At 43.3% G+C, this 23,184-nt stretch overlaps 1 protein-coding gene across 1 annotated transcript; it reads left to right on the top strand.

Moving 5' to 3' along the window:
- The first annotated feature begins 264 nt into the window (after positions 1-264).
- OSTM1 (osteoclastogenesis associated transmembrane protein 1) lies at positions 265-22,803 on the top strand. The gene is made up of 6 exons (XM_006258517.4): positions 265-642; positions 8,984-9,098; positions 11,511-11,608; positions 18,379-18,540; positions 19,545-19,710; positions 20,005-22,803. Exons 1-6 carry the CDS (start codon positions 286-288, stop codon positions 20,058-20,060), a joined length of 954 nt encoding a protein of 317 aa, XP_006258579.2. The 5' UTR covers positions 265-285; the 3' UTR covers positions 20,061-22,803.
- The last annotated feature ends 381 nt before the right edge of the window (positions 22,804-23,184 follow it).

Here is a 23,184-nt window from a genome sequence, read left to right as displayed (position 1 = left end):
GCTGCATCAATGAACTGCCTCAAAAATGACCCTACAATTTGAGCACTTTTTTTTACTATTATTGACCGTACAAGGGGTGAAATGATCGTGAAAATACGGTAATTACCGTACACGGGGCAACACTGCCGCTTCCCCGGCTCCCCGCCCGGCGCCGAACCACCTGCTCCGCTAGCCCCGCCCCTTCCCGCGGCCCCGCCCCCGCATTCCGAGACTAACTCTCCGCGGCCAATCACGCGCCGCGCTAGGCCCGGCTCCGAACGTTGACATGTCCTGGCGTTCCACGTGATGTGCTTTCGCTCCTGTTGCAGGAAGAAGCCGCTTCCCTCTCGCGCTGCCGCTGCGATGGGCCCGCTCGGCGCCCTGCTGTGCCTGCTGCTGGGCCTGGCCGCCGGCGGGGGCCCGCCGCGCGGCGCGGGGACCTGGGCGCTGCTGGAGGACGCGTCGCTGGCGCTGCTAGGCGCGGCGCTGCCCGGGGACCTGGAGCCCGAGTGCCAGGAGCTCCTAGCGGGCTTCGCCACCAGCTGCGCGGCGCTGAGCGGCTGCCTGGTGCGCAGCGCCCGGCCCGTACGGCTCTGTCAGAGCTGCTACGGCCTCTTCCGCGCGGTCACGGAGCAGCTGGACAACATCACCCGCGCCGTGGGGGTGCGTGCGGGGCGAGGTGCAGCGGGGAGGGCCTCCTAGTCCTGCCCGGGGTGTGGGGCTGGCTGAACGGGCCCCCGGGGTGCCACTCCCTGCCAGGCGCCCTGTGTGTGTTGCCTCTGATCTCAGGGAGCCTCCCTGTTCCTGGCAGGCCTCTGCCTGGCTTTGTGGGCAGCTGGGGAGGGGATGTATGGGTGTCAAAAAGAGCACGCACCAGGCGAGTGTCCTTCCCAGAGAGCCAGTACTGCCTGGGTGCCCCTTACTGGGCATGCCCTGCTCCATGGTGCAAGAGGGTGAGGGCTTTGTGAGTACCTGGCGTAGTGGCTGAGGGATAGCTGGACTTTGCTGCTGTGTCCATGCCACTTGCCTGCTGTGCTGTGCAAAGGTGAACTGGTTTCTTTGAGAGGCAGTCACTTGGGTGTTGATAGCACTGCATCAATGGCACTCTTCTGCCTTGGGGTCAGGAGGCGAGGGTGCAGAGCACGCTGCTTCTCAGCATTGTGCTACCTGGCTTTGTATGGGAGCAGTAGGGGTGTGCTCTGTGTGGGTGGTGCCTCTGTAACCTAAGAGTTCTTCTCCAGTTTTGTCATGTGCGCACAATAAACTGGCAAGATGGACAGATTTTCTCTTTGTAACCTATCAAATATTAGGGTACTCTAGAGCTCAGAGATCATAACTGGCAAGGGACTAGGACCCCATTAATTTCTTAAAAGGTTGTTTTTGCTTGGTGCTTTGTTCCCATAAGCCCATGATTCTCTCAGTTCTTGCACCTGGAAGGAGGAGCTTTTCTCTCTTCAGTGCATCATATTGTGCTGTGTTTGGTCCTAAAATGACTTTGGAGTGAGATTTTTTTTCTTCTCATTATTGAACGCTCATTATATCTACTTACTTAGATGTTTATACAAGCGAGTAGAAGGACCCGTCTCAAAAGTGTGTGTTCTCCTTATGTTTCAGATTTATGATCAGATCCAGCCCCTGAACTTAACTCCCTGGCAGTAAATCATTTCATTGAATGCTCTTCCTATCCCTTCTTGGAGGGAAAAAAAAAAGCAAGGAGAAAGATGAGTGACATTAATCTTCCACACATCATGCAGAGCTGGCCTTAGTAGATGATGCTCATGTTCACCTGGCACAGTTGGCAATGCCATGGTGTCTCAGGTCACCTAGACTTGAGCTATTTCAGTTCTGAAGATGCCAAGAGTTTTGATTCTACCTGAAAACGTGTATGCAGTAGCACAGCTGGTGGAACACTGCAACATTTCCCCTAGCAAGCAGGTTGCCACAGGGTGGTAGACAAGCTTCAGCTTCTAAGTCTTGTGGTGTAACTCAGGTAAATGCTAATAATCTGATTCAAGGTGATTAAGGCATGCTTAAGCACAGTATGGTTTGCATCTGAAACGAAAGGTCTCACCAACTTCAGTGGAAAAATATCCAGCAGTACCTTTGAGGCCAGCAAGGCTCCATATCTGCAAATTAGACTTGTATATACTGCCCGCAGCCTACTGATTACTGTTGCTGCTGTAATTTATATCATTTCTTCCATTTGCTTCCCCCAGTCAACTAAGATTCCCAGGTATTTGCAACCAAAGGATGTTGGTAACACCTGCATCCTGCAGAGATTTTTTTGGCTTATCCAGTACAGCTTACTTTTATAAGATGTTACTTGATGACAAAGCATAGTGTAGAAATGGGAAGCCCAGCAGATAATGCTGCCATTACATGGCACCTCTCATCTTGACAGGCTTTACCAGTAAAAGATTTACAGTTCCCCGACATGCAATTATTATGAGTAGGGAGCAGTCAATGAGTACATACTAATTTTGGTGAAAGGTGGAAGGTCAGGTTAAGGTCCAAATCTTTACCTGGCTGGAGAGGAATTGGAATCATGTTTTTTGGTACATGCGTAACTATCTTGTCTGAAAGATCCACATGTAATGAATGTAGGGAACTTGGTGTATCTTTGGAAGGGAAAAAAGGGAGTGAGGTGACCCTGCTGTGAGGTAAACCAAAATTGCAAGGCATCTGAATATTTTAAACTGGCTGACTAGACATTTAAGTCATCCCTCCAACAGTATACTGTAAGCAAGCTATGAGAAACTGGGGATAAAAGGCAGCCCGGTTTAATATTGTGACTCTTGGATAACTAATTTTTATTAGCCTGTATTATTTGAACATTTTCTGTCAGGCTTCAGAGGCTGGTGAGGAAGTTTCAGGAAGCCAGCAGACCACTGCTGTGTAAACATCTTCTATATTTCCTGGGTCTGCCTTTCATCTGTGCATGCATGCATAAAACTTAAAGTGAAAGTGAATGTGTGTACTCTTTGAATGAAAGTTGCTGGAAGTGGCAATAATAGTAATTCTTGTAGTTAGGGGTATAACATGGAAATTCTCGAAGGCCTTAGGAAGTAAAATAAAACATGACAGAATCAAAATAGTTGCATTTTAACAAGAATTAAAATAGTTGCATTTCAACAAGAAAAAGTGGGAATTGGTTTCTTCTAGAGTAGACCCTTCTAGGGAGCACCTCTTTTAATGCAGTGTGATTTGACTGGACTTCCCATCTTGTTCACATATAAGAAGGCCCTAGGAACTATGAGAGTTTCCGTTGGTTTATCAGATGGAAACTAGGTATCAGAGCTATGTGTCCAGTGAGTTTATCCAAGATCACAATTTTGGGGCAAGTGGTTGAAGGAAAAGTTTTGAAAGAAAAACACTTGGGTCTGATTAGAGTCATGGAGACCCTATCTGTTTGGTTTGTTGCTATGCTTCCTTTTTCACTTTTTTGGCTTGGACCTAATCTGCAAGTTCAGAGAAGCTTGACCACTGCCTCTTTCTGCTTAAACCACTGAATGCATTGGATGCTTAGCTTCCATTTGATGCCCTGGTAGAGAAATAACATAAATGTGCTATAAATGCAATTTAAAATAGTTGTTTTTTTATGGTCATAGTAATATCTCACCTTGATATAAGCCTTGGAGGTATCATCTATTATTAATAATGGAGGGTCCATTATTGCATTAAATGTTTTGTTTGTACCTTTTTGGGGCCAACAATTCATATGTTAGGAGTAAAAGGAAGGAAGCAAAAAGAGGAACTACGTAGTGTGTAGTTTTCAGAAGAAAAATTCCTTCTGCCAAAGGGAAAAATCAGAATTACTTGTTAAACAAAATTGCTCATTAGTTCTTGGCTAAGCCCATGCTCATGAAATATTGCCCAATGACTGGTGGTATGTCCAGTCCCATGGGGATTATCCAATGGATGCTTCCCCCTATACTGCTGTTTTCTTTTCCTTCTCTCCAGTAGTGCTCACAGGGCCGTGTCCGTGTATTTTTTTTTTTTTTTTTTTTTTTTTTTTTGCCTGCGTAGCTACAGTGATCCCTGACTGACATAGTGATGCCAGAAGCAACCCCTAGTGTAGATGAAGATAGACCAGCAAAATAGTGCTTTGTTTTGCTGGGGACGAAGGGGATTGTTCCTACGCTAAGTGCTCTCCTGGCATAGCATACAGGCAAAGCACTTGTGAGACTCCCCTCTACATGTTACAGGTATTGTGCAATTAAGTGGTTAATTGTGCAGTTACCCTGAGACCAGCTACACATGTAAAGTACTTGCCACACAACAAAGTACTTGCCTTCACAGTCAGGGTGGCTAGGATCTGGAACCAACTTCCAAGGGAAGTGGTGTTGGCTCCTACCCTGGGGGTCTTTAAGAAGAGGCTTGACGTTTACCTGGGTCATTTGAGCCCAGTTTTCTCTCCTGCCCAGGGCAGGAGGTTGGACTAGAAGATCTACAAGGTCCCTTCTGACCCTACATCTGTGAATCTATGAAAAAAGCTCCAACCGACTTTAAAGTTAGATGTAAAAATGTGTGCTAACTTTATAGCTGGTTTCTATTGAGCTTTAATTTGTAGGTGTAGCAGGGTCTCCCCTGCAGCGGGAAACACTTCAGCTGATTGGGCTGGCAGGGATGCACCCAGCCCGGTATAAAACCTCTGGGCCCTAGGGACCACAACTGCTGCAATCCCTAGGGCTCAGGGGTGTACGAGACCCAGCGCTCTTTCCCCCCAGTGAGAACACTGGGCATCTTTATGGTTCTGAAATGACTCCTAGTCCAGCTAATTAGAAAAAGATGTATATAAGCTCTTCAGCAGGCATGGTCTTTAGTCACGTCTTCCAAGAATCTATGAATCTGAACATATGATGGGTCTTAAATAATAGGGTTTGTATGCTTCAGAGATGATGAGGGATAGACCTCATCTTGTTACCTTTCTGCTTTACTTGCCTAATTCATGTGTGTTTGTGGGGAGTTGAGGGGACATTTGATGGGAGATGCTCTTGATCATGACTCCTATCCAGTTGGGGTTTGCTGGATTTGAAAACAGTTGCCATTCAATGTCTCTCTGTCCCAAAAACAGGTAGCTGGTGTGAGATGTTTCATGTCCTGTTAACCGCAAAGGAAGAAATTTCTCTGCCCAGCTGGTAGCTCATCCAGGTCAGGACTGAGATGCACAAGCTGTGACAGCCATGCAGCCTATGTTGCACCTTTTAGAGCTGAGATAAATAGTCGCATTGAACCTCAAGCCTCCCTAAATTATACTCTTGGTTTGATCTTTCAGAACTTTTGTGGCCAGACATTGATTGCAAAGCTACAGAAATTGCAGAGTTTCTCCTTAGGCATCTTTTGGTAGGGGTGGGGAATGTGAGTCCTCTGTTTTCTGAAAGGCTTTCTACCCCAAAACAGAGCAGCAGATGTGTTATCTGGGCTGCCTCTGCTTTCTAGCTGGATCAAACTAGGGTTGAAATAAGTCCTTTAAATCTTAATTGGAGATGGAAGGCAGCTCAGAATATTTTCTCAGGTTGAGACGAGTAATTGGCCTTCTATAGATGGAGCATGTGCTGTGTTTGCTTTTCCCCGCGCTATCCTTGTTCTTGTGAGGAGCTCTGGATGAATGTCTGCAGAACCACTTCATTGCTGTCCTTTAAATCTCTTTGTGTATTCCCTTTTATGGGATGCTTACATAAAACTCAGCAGTGGTTAGGCTGCTGCCAGTGCCAGTCATGCTTCCTGTTGTGGTCTCATTGTTCCTTTTCAACTTCCTACCTTATTTCTCTGTCTCCATCTGTTTTTCTTTTTTGTAAACTTCATGTAAGTTCCTTGGACAGGTTGATGGTAGTTTGCTGGGGACTGATCCATGAACGTATGATAATTCAGGGGATGATGATGATGGAGTGAAACTGTTGCCCAGAATGAAAGAGGGTGTTTCACTTGCCAAACATGGATCTTTCATTGTCTGTTTTAATTGGCTTCTATACTTAGCAAGCTGTTCTGTTAAGTGTGTGTGTACGTTAACATACGTTTTTATTATTAACAATCTTCCCTTTCATCAGAATGATGTAGACTGTAGAGGTTTTTGCCTGAATTAGCATGGGGCATGATGCTTTTTCTAAGACAGTAGTTCTCAAGGCATCCCTTGGAAGATGCCAAGTCTTAGCTTGTACTTATTTTTTGACTATGGAAAAATAATGGAATAATTCTTCTGTTGCAAAGAAGTCGGGAAGACCACAACAAGTCAGAATATTTTTCTAATGGTATAGATTTCTATTTGAAACCTCAGGGTTTATCTTGCAAATCATGTTTGCACACTTAACAGTGCTAACATCATGTAGCACTCCTTAGCACCCGGGAAAGAATCTCAGGTCTCTGTGGTTGAGAATTGCTGTCCTTGGATCTTTTGAGCATGTATTAACCAGCTACTTCCTTGTCACCGAAAATGGTGGGTGAAAATACTATTGGGGGGGCTGAGCCCTGCCTGACCCCTGCCCCCCGCCTCCATAGGGCCATTGCTAAGCCCCATTAACCCTGGCCTTCTGCCGCCTATGCTTGTCACTGCAGGACATAGGCAGTGCCCTTGCTTCCCCTGCTTTTATCTGTGGTGTGTTAGAATGCTGCCAGTGTTTTGGGTATTGTGCCATTAGTTGCATTTTGAAGTAGTTTTTTGGGGTTCCATAAGTAAATGATGGCCTTAGAATGCAGGGGACTGAACCTGATGGCCAAACAAGGCCCTTCTAATCCTTATTTATGTACAGTCCATGGTGCTGGAAGAGTAAATAAATACAGGTTTCCCTTCCTTTATGCTGTACATGCATTCCTGGAAAATGGCACATAACTCAAGCTCCCATAAAGGGAATCCACTTTACAATGTAACAAATAGGGCTGTGTTCCAAGATCTCAACTGTACTGATCCCCAGACCCATTTCTACCACTTTTACAAGCCAATTTTGGTACTCACCAACAGCAGACAGTACACACAAGCACAGGACACTATCATAATGGGGGTGGCAACTACAGAAACACATGTTGCAGACAATGACAGAGGAGCACAGATCCGCACAGGAGGCTATATTTTAATGCATGTTGCTCATGCAATGCACCACACAAAGCAGCTGACTGTGGGCTTCCACCACACTGATCGCATAAGAGTGAATTTACCTTGCATAAGATGAATTTTTGGTATAAAAAGGATCATCTCGTAAGAGCGAATTCGCACCTACAGAACATGCATAAAGTGAGGGAAACCTGTAATGGATCTCAACAACAGCAAACCTTCCTATATTGCATGAATTACAAATCTGTCTTGTATTGCTCTGTTCTTTTATGCAAAAATTATTGGTAGCCCTGTTAATCCTAACCAGTGCTTGTTCTAAAGAGGGCTGAATAGTTTTTGTGCTAAATATGGTTCTGGTCATGTGGAACTAAGGGCTAGATCTGTTGCTGCTGGAAAATCAGCATGGGCTTGCCTGGCTGATTCAGTCAATCTGTGGTTTGAGGAGGAAAGGCAAGAAATGCATGTTCCCAGTCACTGCTTTGAATCTCTTCTCAGACGGAATGGAAACATGCACATACACTTCAAAATATTCTTTTAAGGCTTGATAATCCTCTGCTTTTCCAGTCTGCAGTCTGTGTGCCGGAAAGCTTAGCTGCATGCTAGGAGGGATTAACTTGAAGACTGGCTGATTTGTGGTGGCGCATGGCTGAAGGAGAGCAGCTTTCAGTTGTGAGGTTCTGCTGGAGCGCTTTTTGCCAGTAAACTAAGGAGATGTCGGTGGCGACACGTAGCTGGTGCATGGGGGTGCATGTGCACCCCCTGATCAGCGGTGCTCGCTACTTAGGCAATAGGGGGGGAGCAGGCAGGAGCGCCAGTGACCCCCCTGCAAGTGCTAGCCAATCGCTGCAGCCGCTCCCAAAAGTGGCCACAGCCACTCCCAGAAGTGACTGCAGTGATTGGCTGCAGCGAGATCAGCCATGGGGGACACCCCCCCCCGGGGCAGCGAGATCGGCATCAGTCACCCACAGGAGATGTGGTATTTCTTATCAGATGGAGTTAAATAATTGAATGCTGGTTGTATTGGCTTCTACTGGCATAACCCGGGATGGAATCTAGCTTTCTCTTTGGACAGGTGCAGAATAACACATGCTCCTGTGTAGCCTACATTGCTTTTAAATATTATTGGTGTAAATTGTGCCAGGATTAGGGATGGACAGAGATGCAGCTATTCAGAAAGGCAGCCCATGCTGACTTTCCAGCAGGAACAGATCTGCCCCTTAGCTCCATATGACCAGCTAAGCACTTAGAGTATTATTTTGTCTTGCCGGCAGGCATCAGGCTTTATATAGCCTGTTTGACTTTAGCAAATAGCTACACTGAAATGTGCACAAACAGATGAAGGATTAACTGGTGTAGCTTACAGTGGTAGCTTTCTGCCCCTGAATCTTTCAGGGGTAACTTTCTACTAGACTGAATGAAGTTGCAACAAAAACACCTAAACCATGGTATATGAATAATGGACATACCAATTGTGCTAATATAATCATTTAATCATTTAGTATGGTTAAACTTGTGGGATTTCAGTTCAGGGCCCTGTTTTGGTAGTCAGTATGTGCAGAATCAAAAGTTTCCTTCTCTAGAAAACACATGTTAATGCACACATGTGACAAATGTAATTTGTAAAGATCTTATCACAACTAGTAAGTATTAGAAGATGTTTCTTTTACATTCAGCATATTTGTGACTGACGTTCCTGTGTGGTCCTCCTTTTAAACCTGCTAAGAATTTGCCTGCTGAACATGAAAGAAATACAGTTGTGCAGTTCACATTATTTAATGTTTTCTCTTCTTCTGTTCTTTGGTAAGACAGAGATTTTGCTGTAGTCTATTTGCTGAGTTGTTATAAGTAGTTTAAAACAGACCAAACTATTATTGGTAAGTGAATGTAACATGTAAGTCCAGAGTTTCAAAGTTGCTTCCCTGTGAATTCATAATACTTTTCTTTTTGTTGTTGTTCCAGAATTCTTCCAAGAGCTACAACTGTGCGAAAAGCCTCTTGATGTCTGATAGGTTACAGATAGTCGTGGTGCTTTCAGAGTTCTTTAACAAAACTTGGGAGGAGGCCAATTGTGCAAGTATGCGATTTATTCTTTCACCTCTGTGCTACTCTTATGATAGGGAGGATGTGTTTACCTTTTCCTCTGAAGTTTCTCAGCTGATGAGAACCTGTGTGTAGCATGTGGCAGGTCAGGGAGGGGACAGGCAGCACAGCACTAGATAGGGCTGGAGGCAAAAAGCAGAGCAGCAGATTGGGTAGGGAACAGAAAGCAGAATGGCAGATTGGTAAGGGGCAGGGAATTAAGGTGGCATTTGTGAAGGGTATGGGGTTAATATGTGGCATTCCTGCCAAAAAAGTTGGTCTCCACTGAGTTAGAATACCTTGAACAGTGATAAACCCATTTCTAATCCCCTTATTTGTGTTCAATAGTATCTTGCTCCACAAGAAGTCCCATTGACTTCATTAGTATGAGGAGGGGTTTCTAAATTTGGCCTTGAAATTTTTAGGTACTGAATCTGACTCCAGAACAGGCTGCTTGATTTTCTTTAATTGCTGCTGATGAGCACATACTAGGGTGAAAATTTCCCTGGCAAAGGAGATGTGTCCCCTACGCTAAGAGCATCTTTACATGTGCTCTGGGATGCAGTGTGGGAGCACTTTAATTAGAGCGGCTCTGAGAAGTGATACTCCCCCTCTATGTGACTTTGGTCTGGCCGCAGTTGGAGTACTGCGTCCAGTACTGGGCGCCGCACTTCAAAAGGGATGTGGCCAGCCTGGAGAGGGTTCAGAGGAGGGACACCCACTTGGTGAGAGGGCAGCAGGACAGGCCGTACGAGGAGAGACTGAAGGACCTGAACCTGTTCAGCCTCAGGAAGAGGAGGCTGAGGGGAGACCTGTTGGCTGCCTACAAACTCATCAGGGGAGATCAACAGCAAATAGGCAGAGAGCCCTTTTCTCCCCAGCACCACCTGGAGTGACAAGGAACAATGGTCATAAGCTGATGGAGAATAGGTTTAGGTTAGAGATCAGAAGGCAATATTTTACAGTTAGGGTGGCCAAAATCTGGAACCAGCTTCCCAGGGAAGTGGTCCTTGCCCCTACCTTGGGCAAATTCAAGAGGAAGTTAGATAATCACCTCTCTGGGGTCTTGTGAACCCAGCATTCATTCCTGCCTGTGGCAGGGGGTCAGGCTAGATGATCTGTTCAGGTCCCTCCTGACCCTAGCTACTATGAAACTATGAACTGCTCTGATTAAAGCGCTTGCAGCGTCATATGTATTCAGTGTCCCACACTTCAAAATGGCATCAGGGGTGCTTTAACTGAAGCTTGTTTGATGAGGTTTAGTTAAAGTGCCTCTGCCGCCATTTCAAAGCACAGGGACAGTAAATACATGTGATGTGGAGGCTGCTGGAGCATGCTAATTAGATTAATCAAGTTTGCACTGATGTGCGCTAATTAGCCCACATCAGAGCAGGCATGCTGTGCCCTAAGTGTGTAACAGAAGTGCAGTAGTAATAGTGTTGTAATAGCAGGTGTAAAAGTCTAGACCCAAATACTGCAAAGCCTTTGGGACTGCCACCAAGCACCCTGACAGCCTTAGGGAGGTTGCTATTAATTAGTAATTTAATACAGGGATGGGACTGGCTCCAGAAGAAATCCAAATTCAGATTTGCAGAGTGAAGCATATACTGCCTTCTGCCTTTTGTCCTTGAGCACCTAGCACTAGATCTGTTCCTGTATGCTGCAGTATTCCCTTACTTCCATCTTTTATGAAGGGTCCTGTTTGGGGTCTGCCAACCTGGATTGTGCCTTTTTAACTGAAATCCTCAATCAAACCAACAGCTTTCATTTCCAAGTGTCTAGTATCAAGTCAGAGTATCAAGAGTAATATGATGTGGGGAGGGGAAAAGCAATACTTGAAGGGAATAGAGTAGGATAGGATTAAGAAGGAGTGTTTCATGAGCTCTTTGCCACTTCCTCAAAAATAAGTGTGTATGTTATGCCCCTGCTTTGTGTGGGTCTGTAAGCCTAAATATTCCCAGTGTTCCCCAGGTGTTTGCTGTTTCATTTACCCTCTTAAGACTTGTACTTATCTAGACAGTGCATGCTAATGCTGCTAGGCAAAGCCAGATTGGCAGGGTGAAAAATAAAAGTAGAGTCTTGTGTTGTCTCAAAGCCCAAAGATAGCTCGAATGCTCTCTTCAGAGTGTACTTGATGATAGTCTTCATCTTTCACTTAATCAAGGCCAATTAATTCTGAAATATATCCTCAATGAAGAGGGGAGTGCGAATGAGTTAGGACAGCAAGTCTGAGACATCAGCATAATAGTAACCAAATAAGGAGAACACAAAGCTGACTGGCTCTATCTTTTATAGTTGAGAGCTCTTATTGTTAAGGTGTAGAACCCAAGGGCTTGTTGGCAGTAGAAATTAGGATATCTTGATGTATGTGGTGTTTTTTTCTTTTCTTTTTTTTATTTTTTGACAGATTGCTTGAAGAACAGCAGTGAAGGGCTATCAAATGCTACAATAGAGTTCCTGGACTTATTCAATAAAACACTGATGTGTTTTGAACATAACCTCCAGGTATTTATAGCATGTATTGAAGGTCAGAACTAAGTCCTCTTGTTGTATAGTAAAATCTTGTATATACAGCACAGACTGCAGGGGATGCATACAGGAGAATACAATTCGCAAATGCTTAAGCAGTTTAAGCAGGTAGAATAATTATCTATAAAACGCAGATGTTTACAATTGAGAACATAAAATGCGTTCTAATTGTTGTTCACCTTGACTTCATTTTATATGTAATTACAGTGCTATTGCATATTAGAATTTCTAGATTCACAATAGTTGATAATTATATAGCAAGTCACATCATCTCTGCATAAAGCAAGTCACTTTACCTACCCATTGCTTTTTGGAATTGTTGTCTTGTGACTTCACAATCTGAGTTTCCAATTATTTGGTTGCAGTACCTATTGGCCTGAAAGGGTCAACTATCTGGAACCATTTTTAAGAAGTTTTGTTTTTTTTTTAACTAGAAAGTTACAAACAATTAGAATCTTTAAGTATTCCTTTTTTGTAAAATAAACTTGGGAATGCTCCTTGGAAAATGGCCCGTAAGCGCATATTAAGTGCACCAACATTAGAGAAATTATGGCAATTTAATCCTAAAATTAAATGAAAATGTTAGACGTATTCTCTGTAGTTTTATTAAGGAACCATTTGAAAGGAATGGCGCAACGTGTTTCAGATACTTAATATTAAGCATACATTTCCTGTTGCAGAATAAACATGTACATGTAACACTGCAGCTGAATAACTCATGTTACTGCATGCACCTCATATGAGTCACAAACAGCATGTTTTACCAAACTTGTTATACTGTCTTCTGTGGAATTTTGCCGGTAGTAAAGCCTTCTTCCCAAGCTGTCATTTCTTTGCAAGTAAAATAATGCAGAATTATGGGGAAACAACTTTTTTGCTTTAAAAGTTCTTAAAGTACATTAGCAAACAATTGGGTAATTGGGAACATTGAAATCCCTGGTTGTGATGGGTTGTGTTATGTCCAATAGTTCCTGTAGAGTCATAGATGTTAGGGTCAGAAGGGACCTCAGTAGGTCATCAAGTCCGACCCCCTGCTCTGGGAAGGAAAGAGCTCTGGGGTCAGACAATCCTAGCTAGGTGCTTGTCCAGTCTCCTCTTGAAGATGCCCCAGGGTAGGGGAGAGCACCACCCCCCTTGGAAGCCCATTCCAGATTCTGGCATCCCTTACTATGAAAAAGTTCTTTCTAATGTCCAACCTAAATCTGCTCTCTGTCAATTTGTGGCCGTTGTTCCTAGTTACTCCAGGGGGTGCCCTAGTAAATAAAGCATCTCTTATTCCCAGCTGCCCTCCCCTGATGAATTTGTAGGCAGCCACAAGATCACCTCTCAGCCTTCTCTTGCGAAGGCTGGAGAGATTTAGGTCCCTCAGTTTCTCCTTGTAGGGCCTTGCCTAAAGGCCTCTGACCATGCAGAGTGGCCCTCCTCTGAATCCTCCCAAGATTCTCCGCATCCCGCTTGAAGTGCAGCGCCTAAAACCCACAGCATGCTTATAGGCTTGGCAGTGCTATACTTGCTAGCACCACTGCGGAAAGAGACTTGGGGGACATGATTGACCACAAGATAAACATGAGCCAGCAATGTGATGTTGCAGCTGGTAAAGCAAACAAAACCCTGGCTTGCATCTATAGATGCTTCTCAGATAAATCTCAGGGTGTCATCTTCCTGCTGTACTCGGCCTTGGTGAGGCCGCAGCTTAAGTACTGCATCCAATTCTGAGCTCCACAATTCAAAAAGGATGTCGAGAAGCTTGAGAGAGTCCAGAGGAGAGCCACATGCATGATCAGAGGGCAAGAGAATAGGCCCTATGAAGAGAGGCTGAGAGCCATGGGACTCTTTAGTCTGGAAAAGCACAGGCTAAGGGGGGACCTGGTGGCCACCTACAAGTACACAAGGGGTGTTCATCAGGATCTGGGAGAACATCTGTTCACCAGTGTCGCAAGGAAAAACAAGGACCAACCATCATAAACTCTTACAAGACTGTTTTAGGCTGGACATAAGAAAAAATGCCTTTACTGTCCAAGCCCCCAAGACCTGGAATAGGCTCCCTCCAGATGTGGTGCAGGCACCTTCTCTGGTCTTGTTCAAGAAACACTTGGACGCTTATCTTGCTGGGGTCCTTTGAACCTAGCTGACTTCCTGCCCCTGGGGCAGGGGGCTGGACTTGATGATCTTCGAGGTCCCTTCCAGCGCTAACATCTATTCCTACTTCGTTCTGCCCATTTTTCCAACCTGTCCAGATCCACCTGGATACATTCCCTACCCTCTGGTGTGTTAACTTTGCCCCATAATTTGGTATCATCTGCGAACTTGGACAAGGTGCTCTCCACGCCCTTGTCCAAGTCACTGATGAAGACATTGAATAGCACCGGTCCAAGGACCAAGCCTTGTGGGACTCCACTGCCCACATCTTTCCGGGTCAATCTCGACCTATTCACCATCACTCTCTGGGTGCGACCCCTAAGCCAGTTTGCAACCCACCTGACCGTGCAATCGTCTACATCACAGCCTGTCAGTTTATTTATGAGAACAGAATGAGATACTGTATTGAAGACCTTCTTAAAGTCTAGGGAGATGACCTCTACCTTGACTCCTGCATCTAAGCATTTTGACCTGATCATAAAAAGAAACAAGGTTAGTCAGGCAGGATCTATGTGCAGTTAATCTGTGCTGATTTCCTTTCAGCATTTTTTCCCCTGCTGGGTACCCACAAATGGGATCCTTAATGATTTTTTTCAGGAGTTTTCCCAAGGATAGAGTTGAGACTAACTGGCCTATAGTTTGCTGGTTCGTTCCACTTCCCTTTCTTGAAAACAGGGGCCACGTTGGCACTTTTCCAGTCCCCTGGGACCATGAGTGCTCAAACAGCTATGCCAGCTGCTCTGCTATGACACTGGCCAATTCCTTCAGCACCCTTGGATGAAGTTCATCCGGGCCCACTGATCTGAACACATTTGAACACCACATTAATGCAAATACATATGTGTTTGCATTAATGTTGAGATCTTCAGTAACCACTAACTTGGCAACAGTGGCATCACAACATAAATGAACTGAGAAAAACATAATATAGAAAGCATCTGTGCATTTTTAATAATTTGACAGCTTAAAAAAACCTCACAACAAATTTCTCTCCACACCTGTCATCTGTTCCCAGTACTTAGCATGTTTATGAAGGAAAAAATGATGCTGTCTCCTCTGTGTGTGTGTGTGGGGGGGGGGGGGGGACGACGACGACAACTGAATTCTACCATAATTGACTTTTATCACTGTTGCTGTTCTGTCACTTCTTCCAAAAGGAATATTTCTGACACAACTTGGATAGCAAGCTTTTAATACTTACACCAGAAGATGGTGATTCTATTGACTTGTCATAATAGGTAGGAAAGAAGAAAGGAGCAAAGGATAGCATTTGTGTTCAGCCATTGTAGACTCAAATTTTAGTACCTGACTGAATTTCATGTTGCACTTAAGTTCACTTAACAAGGACCATGATGCCTTCTAGGACTTGTGACACAAAGGTCAGGATATATTGAGAGGTGTAAGGCATGAAAGGTAATTCTTTGCTCTCCTTGGCATTGGTGAGGCCTGGGTTGGAGTGCTGTGTTCACCACTCTTCAAGAAATTTGTGGACAAATTGTTGAAAGTCCAGAGGAGAGTACTGTGAATAAGAAGGTTAGAAAACGTGATCTATGAGAAAAGGTGGAAGGATCTGGGTTTGTTTCCTTTAGAAGAGAGGAGACTGAGGGGGAACCTAAAAATCATCCAGTATATAAGAAAATAATTAGAGGACAGTGATTAATTGTATGGTAGGATGACAAGAAACAGTTTGTTTTTGCAGCAAGGTATGTTTAGATTATATTTAGAAAGTGTTTTCTTAATTTATGTTTTAGTGTTTAACTTCCTAGATAACAATGGAGGTACCAGTATTCCTGTCATTGGACATTTCTAAGAACAGGCTAAGTAAACATTTTTTGTGGATGGTGTAGGTACATTTGATCCTGCCTCAGAGCAGAGGGGTAGACTAGATGACCTCTTGAGGTCTCTACTAAGCCTTTGCAAATAGGGAAGTATTCAATTTGGATTCGGACGATTTGGAGGACAGTGATTTGATTCGGATGAATTGGCTTCAGAAGATTCGGAGAGATTCGGTGATTTGGATCGGCTGGGGAGAGGCAGGCACAGCCAGGCATCTGCAGGTTCTCCCGTGACTCCTTCAGCTGTGCTTGCCTCTCTCCAGGCAGGGGGAGCAGCAGGAGAAGTCCCCATGGCTGCCATGCCCGGCCTCAGCCTAGTCCTGGCACTTAAAGCCCTGCACTCACTGGCTGTAGCAGCAGTGATTGGGGCCCCTAGGAGCTTGTGGCAGAGCCCCCCTGTTCAGTGGGGATCATCCCCCTCGTGTGGCATCCACGCAGCAGCTGTCACATCAGTGGCTGCAGCACGGTTCAGCAGGGTGCTGTGCGCTTTCTGGGAGCTGGGGCCTCTGGGGCTGCGTGGTACTAGGCTCTGGCTGACAGGTGGAGGTGCCCCAGCTCCCAGACAGTGCACAGAGCCTTGCTGAGCTGCGCTGCACCCATGCCATGGGGCAGCTGCTGCGCGGGTGTCAAGCGGGGGGGGATGATCCGTGCTGCCTCCCACTGCCTCATGCTGTGCCAGGGGACTCTGCCACGAGCTCTCAGAGACCCCGATCGCTGCTGCCAGAGCTAGTGAGTACAGGGCTTTTAAGTGCCAGGACTAGGCTGGGACCAGGCAAGGGCTTGGGCTGGGCAGGGCAGCCATGGGGGCTTCTCCTGCAGCTCCTCTGGCTGTACCTGCTTCTGCCCTGGTGGGGGGAGCTGTGGGGGGCTATGCCCTGCTGCCGCTTGCCCAGCCAGTGCGGGGAGGGGTGGTGCAATGCAGGCGTGGCTTGCTCCAGGCAGCAACAGGGCATAGCCCTTACTCCCAGCGCTGCCGTGCCTGTGCCGGCGCTGGGAGCGGGGGCTCTGCCCTGCTGCCACTTGCCCAGCTGGCACGGTGTGGCACGGGATGTGAGCGCAGCAGCATTGGGAGCAGGGGCTGTGCCCTGCTGCTGCTTGCCCTCTTCTGCCTGGAGCGAGCTATGCCTGCATCCTGGCCCCGCGGGGGCCCCCCCCGGGCAAATGACAGCAAGGCATAGCTCCCGCTCTTGAGTGCTGTCATGCCCACATCCCACCCTCCTCCCCCAGTAACATGCAGCTCCAACCCCCACCCTCCTCCCCCAGTAACAATCCCTTCCTTGCCTCCCCCTCCGCCCCAACCCCAGCAGACTGTCTATGGCTGAATCTCCAAAGTGGCCAAATCTTTTCTGAAGCTTTTCCAAATCTATTCCGAGCTTTTAATTCAAATCGAATCGGCTACTGAAGCTTCGCACAGCCCTAGTCTCTACCAGCTCTGCACATCTGTGCTTAGATTTAAATGCTTTGGAGAATGTGTGCACTGAGCTGAAAATGTGTAGATTCTGGGCCCAGTAAAATGATGCTGAATGGGTCTTTTAGTCCTCCTTAAAGAGGAATTTTTACTATCTTTAACAGAGGGACCCTCTGTTCCCTAAGACTGAGGATCTGTCATGCCTGAGCTAGAGCACTTTACACATGACTGGAGTTCTTGGACTGTGTTGTCTGGAACTGGTCAGAAGGCTTATTCCTCCCCCCCACCTCCCCAGGTAAAAGTGTTGGGTTTTTTTTGACCAGTCCTAATGTTGTCATTTTAGATCCATTATTCTCCGTTCTTTCAGGCTGGGTAGTGCTGAGTAGTACCATGTTTAATGGTCAGGTGTTAGCAGAGATGGCCTTTCCAAAGCTTCATGGTCCTTTTTTTTTTCCTAAGCAAGGTAGTTTGAAGGGGATCGTATCACAAGCTTTTTGACAGTTAACTTAAGTTGAAAAGTGAGGTTTTAAAGGTGTTGGAGAGGTGAGCTCAGCCTTTGGCTATGAACTCATGCAATTATTTCTTAGTGATGATAGTACTTAAACAGTAGAATTTGAAGATCTTATTTGCCCCTTCTTCCTTTACAGCCTACCTATGTGATAAGAATTTTCAGAGAAGTCATCTTCCTCTTATAGCTAAACTACTTGATATTCTTATGTTTTGATCCTAAAACCACAAAGGACAATATTTATGATTAAGAAGCAAACTTCAAATGCACTCTTAGAGGAGAAGGGGCAGTCCTGTATTCTGTCAATGTAGATTATTTAGAATAGATTGTTCCATTGTATCTGGGTGCCTAACCCCTTTGGTTACCTTTTGGATATTTCTCCACTACACTTCTCTGCATTTTCAAGGGACTCAAGTTGAAACATCATCTTGGATTGCTGGGGAGGGGACAATAGTAGTAGTTATTAAAGCTCAAAATAATTAGTGTATGACCTTTCAATGTTTGATTTTTACTTATGAAGAGGTCAGTGGAGGGTCAGGGGAAAGCTGATCTATAGTTCTAGGATAAACTTTGCTGTTAACGATCTTTGTTTTAACATTAGAAGTCAGCAGTTTAAATACCTGTTTGCAAATATTTAATATTTGGATAACATCTGGTTTTGCAAGAGGCAATTCATATACATCAAATTGTGGAAAAATAGGGTAACACTTTTAATTCACTGAGGGGTTTTGTTTAGAAGTTGGAAACAACCAAAAAACCCTTCACTGTAGACTCCACATTTTTGGTATGCTAATATTTTGGATTCGGGATTTTTAAAGTTATTTTTATTTTATGTTCATGTTACTTGTTGTTTCAGGGGCAAGCAATCAGTTTGGTAGCAAGTAACTACACAGAGGTATGCAGAAACTGTAATGTAACTTATAAAAAGCTGAATACTCTGTATACTGAAATGCAGAGAGAGTCAGAGCATGGCGAATCAGAACACAGCAAGCACTTGTGTATTGATGTGGAAGATGCAGTAAGTATTTTCCTCTCAATCTATTATCTATCTGATGCCCAAAGGAGAAATTTCACTTAACTCTCTTTAGCCATCTCTTACCTGCTTTAATTCATTCCTGTTTGGCATCTCCCTTTACTTTTCAGCATTGGAAGCGATCATTGGCATGCCAAAGAAACTACTTGTCACACTATATAGTGGTCTCAGGTTGGGTGCACTGAGGGATGGTAATGCCTTGTGACTTGAGAAATAAAACTTTAAATGCTTCAAAAAATGTCATGGGTTGCTCACTCTTCTGAGTTATTAGCTGAACCAGGTCCCCAGGATACTTGATTATACTGCTGTTCATTTGGAAGGTGTGTAAAACAGAGGTCTGGACCTCCAGTGCTTATTAAAGAGTCTCCCACTTCTGACAAGTGAATGTTAGTTTAGAATCCCCCTCACAGTCCATTTTGGGCAACAGGGCTTTTAATTCCATCTGAGGGGGTTGTGAAGGGAACATTCCAGCTTTTTCCAAGTTGGAGGTACATGGAAGAGATCTGGTAATCTTTGGTTTTTATCTGAAGTTCTTTAGCTACAGGTCCAGTTAACTGTTGTAACTACTTCCTAACTACAATAGCTGCTTATAGGGCTCATGCATACTAAGAAAGCTCTTCATGTATATTTGGTTATCTTTTAATGTGGTTTTTAGCTGTGTGTGATCAGCCAATGTGATCTTCACTAACCCTTCACTTAGCTCTTCACTAACCCTCAGCAAGTGTTGTGAGAGCCACTGTTTGGGAATTGCTGCTCTGAAATATTGGGTGTAATCCATTCTCCTTTGCAGTCAACAGGAGCTTTGCCATTTCCTTCAGTCACTTAGCCCATTATTTCTATTTTTTTTTAAGTTAAGCACTTTAAATAGCTCTTGTAAGTTGCTACTGTGCTAGTTAAAAAGTTTTGAACTTTGCAGTATTGTTTAAAACAGCAATACAGTCCAGAATGCATCAGTTTCTCACCATGTGTTCCTCTGTTTTTTCTAATAGATGAACATTACTCGAAGGCTTTGGAGTAGGACTTTTAACTGTTCTGTCCCCTGCAGTGATACAGTCCCAGTGATTGCAGTTTCTTCATTTATCCTTTTCTTGCCAGTTGTGTTTTATCTTAGTAGCTTCCTTCACTCAAAGCAGAAGAAGCGTATACTGTTTCTGCGTAAGTAGTGCTGTCAGAACATTATTTTTGAAATTAAGAGGGCACCATGGAAAATTTGAGGCTCCTAAATATGGGGGTCTGCAGTATTGAGGAGGTGATGGTAACTTCTAACCATCTCGGAACCAGAAGACTTGTAAAAAATGGAAGAAATGGATTCCAAGCCATATATTTTTGTTGAAATGGGCAAGCCTTAGCATTGTTCAGTATTATATGCCAGATAAATTGAGGGTGTGGGGAAACTGCCTTTTGTGTATCTTTTTTTTTTATTTTAATTTTGAATATTTTTCTTTCTAGCCAAGCGTTTCCAGTCAAATGCCAGTCTTGTGAACATCCAGGAAAAATACAGCTGAGCTGTAAAGACAAAACCTGAAAACTGCAACTGCGGGTATATTGGATACAATTGTAATGGATTAAGGATGGCACAAAAGAGGAGTTTAATTATGGTTCAGTGTAATGATATAGAACTACACAAGTTAAACAGAATGCTGTCTGACTCCTAAACGGGTATATTAACAAACATGGGAAGGCAGGCCTCTGAGACATTGTATAGGCTTTGGTTTTGAAGAATAATTTTGATCTCTTCAGATGTGCTGAAGCTTTTCTGACTTTATGCAGGTTTTTGTACCTTTCTTTTGTACTTCTCTCATTTCTTTATTTCCTTTCCTTTTTCATTCACTATAGTAACTCCATAAAAATCTAGTTTGTCAGTTCTTTTAATTTCCCTATATATTAGTACAGTCTGTATCTGTTCTTTTTGATGTGGTTCTTGTGACTTAGCAAAGTTTAATTTATAATGCATTGGAGGTTTTGGTTTAAGTCAGTAATGGAGTTAGAATGTTTCAAAGTAAAAATTCCATCTGGTCAAATCTAGGTTCTGTAGGGTTTTGCTGCAGATCTGTAAAACCAGCCCCCTAGTAATACCTCTCAGTAGTCATGCTGCTCTGATTTTTTTTTTTTTTTTTAATGGTCTCTTTAAATGTCTGAAAGTTGAATACGTAATTCCAATGCTAGCTACAAACAGAGCAGAACTGCCAGTGATGCACATTATTGGTGTTCACAGATAATAGCAGCATTCGGCTCTCTTGGAAACATACTACGTATTTAAATGGTTAGACACAAGCCACTAAAATCCTGTTTTTTCGAATGTTGTGTGTGAAGAGTCTTATTTTTGGTATAACACATCTGCATGGATATAGTTGGGTATGTGTTAGTGTCGGTCTTTTACTTTATCAACATTGTTTTATTTCCTTTTTATTTATATTTTGATTTATCCTTTTTAAAAGGTTAAGATAAGTCACTGGAGATGCTGAATTGCTTGGGTTAGAGCCTGTGGTAGTTTAAGTTAAAAGGTGCTTATGCATATTTTGGCAAAAAAGATATTCTTATTAAAACAAATTAATGTTTAATAGCAGAAAAACACAGCTGTTGTAGAACTTCAGAACAGTCTTAAAGTAAATATATTGTGCTCAAACCTTTGATTTTTCTGTATTGAATTTTGTTGCCCTTAGTTAACTTTCTAGAATCTGTTAAAATTAGGTTCATTGTTACAAGGTTAATATTAACAAACGTAAAACCTATAGTACTCTGTAGATCAGAAACAAAAACTTGTACCATAATCACTAAAGTTGATAGGCCTACTGACATCTTAAATGCACAGTTTTTTAGTGGTGTGCTAATACAGGAACTTGTCTGGTAGATCAGTCCTCAACTGTTCTCAACACTTTGCTGAAATTAAAAAAAAAAACAACCCTCAAGGGTGGTTGAAATGAGGCTGGTTGTAATAAAGAGTCCATACTCCATCCCATGTTATAACTATAAGATTAAAGGGCACATCAAATAAATTTATCTGTGAAAACTACTCATGTGAGAAGCTTCTGACTAAAAAGTTAGCATTTTTTTCTTTAACTTTCTGTGGGTTTGATGACATTTTTATGGTTTGCTTGGTTTCTTGGTTCTGTCTCTAGCTAATTGGTCACTTTTTTCCCCATGCTAAAAAGACCTGAATAAACATCAACGTAGGAAAAAAGATCCTAAAACATTTTTCAAAATAGACTTGGAACATACTGTCAGTTTTTAAAATCAAGTTGAAGGTCCCTTAATATTAAGTAACAAAATGTGTCAGCATTTGGCTGCTATTAATGCAACTGCTTTCTTTGCATTTTGTGAGTAGGAAGTATTATATCCCTCTGCTAATCATATGAATTACTTGGAGTGGTTGATTTGTGTTTAAAGCCTAAATAGGGTTGGATTTCTTGTCTCTAGGGAACTTGCTGACGCTTCTGCCTGTTATAGGTAAGCTGTCACAATAGTAGAAAAATGTTTTATGTTCCTTACCGTGTGCAGTTATCTTCCTAGGACAGGGGGAAATTGCCTTTATTTGTTTTAAAGATGCCTATTTTTATATTGATTGTACTCAAATTTCAGCCTGCTGGGATTTATTTGACTGCTGCCCCTAATAGCATTACTTTGATTTGAGACATCATATGATTGAGGACTGTTCAAAGCAATCTTTCATTCATGCAGATAAAGCCAGTTTGTATGTGCAGAGTTACAGAATGACAGCTTTTATACCCTAAGCATTGGCTTTTTGAGCACATTCTTATTAAGTAGGTCTGAAAGTCATTACTCCTGGATATAGGGGTTAAGCACTTAAAAAAAAAAGCAGCTTTTATTATTTTCCTGGCTGCTAAGCCAAACAGAAGTACTCATGTGATATTTTGTTTGCTGTTTTTTTGTTTTGTTTTGTTTTTAGGCAGCAGCAATGTTTACACACAAGAAATACCTGGCAACCTATATCTTCTGTTACTCCTTTTTGTTACCTTGTAATACTAGCTTCCTTTACACAATTCTGTCATCTTAGTAATATCTTCCATATGAAAACGTAAAGGGTTTTCTTTATTTCCTGGAATTTCCTGTTCCAAAAAAGAGATGTACAGAAAATAACTAGGAAAAGAAAAAGCTGAATTTCTTTTGGCTGCTAATCTTTTAACCTAAGTTTGTTTTCTGGTGAGTGTGATGATAGATATATATATGTCTACTTTTGAAGTATTAGCTGTTTGTATTTTTGGTGCAAATAAAGAATGTTTGTTTTTATCTTTGTGTAGCTTATTGGAATTGCTTTTGGGGCTGGAAAACCTGAAAAAAACCTGAAAATCAACTCTGATAAAGATTTTATTGAATAAATGTAACAAGCACTGGGTGATTTATTGCCACATTTACATTGCTGAGATGCTTAGTACATGTTTGCAGAGGGACCAACTGAAGGGGAAAAAGTCTACTTGGCACACTTTGCCATTATAAACCTATGTTGGAAGCACCTGGTTATTAAAGAAATGATCTGGCAGGGAGAAGGAGATGGCAAAGCCATCTTCTGAATGCTGCTATTTATTATTGATGTTTTGTTTTAGACCTGCGCTTGGTTGTGGTGCTTTTACTTGCACCGTGTATTACCATTATTACTTCTATTCAGACTGA

The sequence above is a fragment of the Alligator mississippiensis genome, chromosome 1, assembly GCF_030867095.1.
Source record: "Alligator mississippiensis isolate rAllMis1 chromosome 1, rAllMis1, whole genome shotgun sequence".
Lineage (NCBI taxonomy): Eukaryota > Metazoa > Chordata > Crocodylia > Alligatoridae > Alligator > Alligator mississippiensis.
Note: the sequence above shows the minus strand (reverse complement) of the source record. Positions and strands in the feature narration are given on the sequence as shown.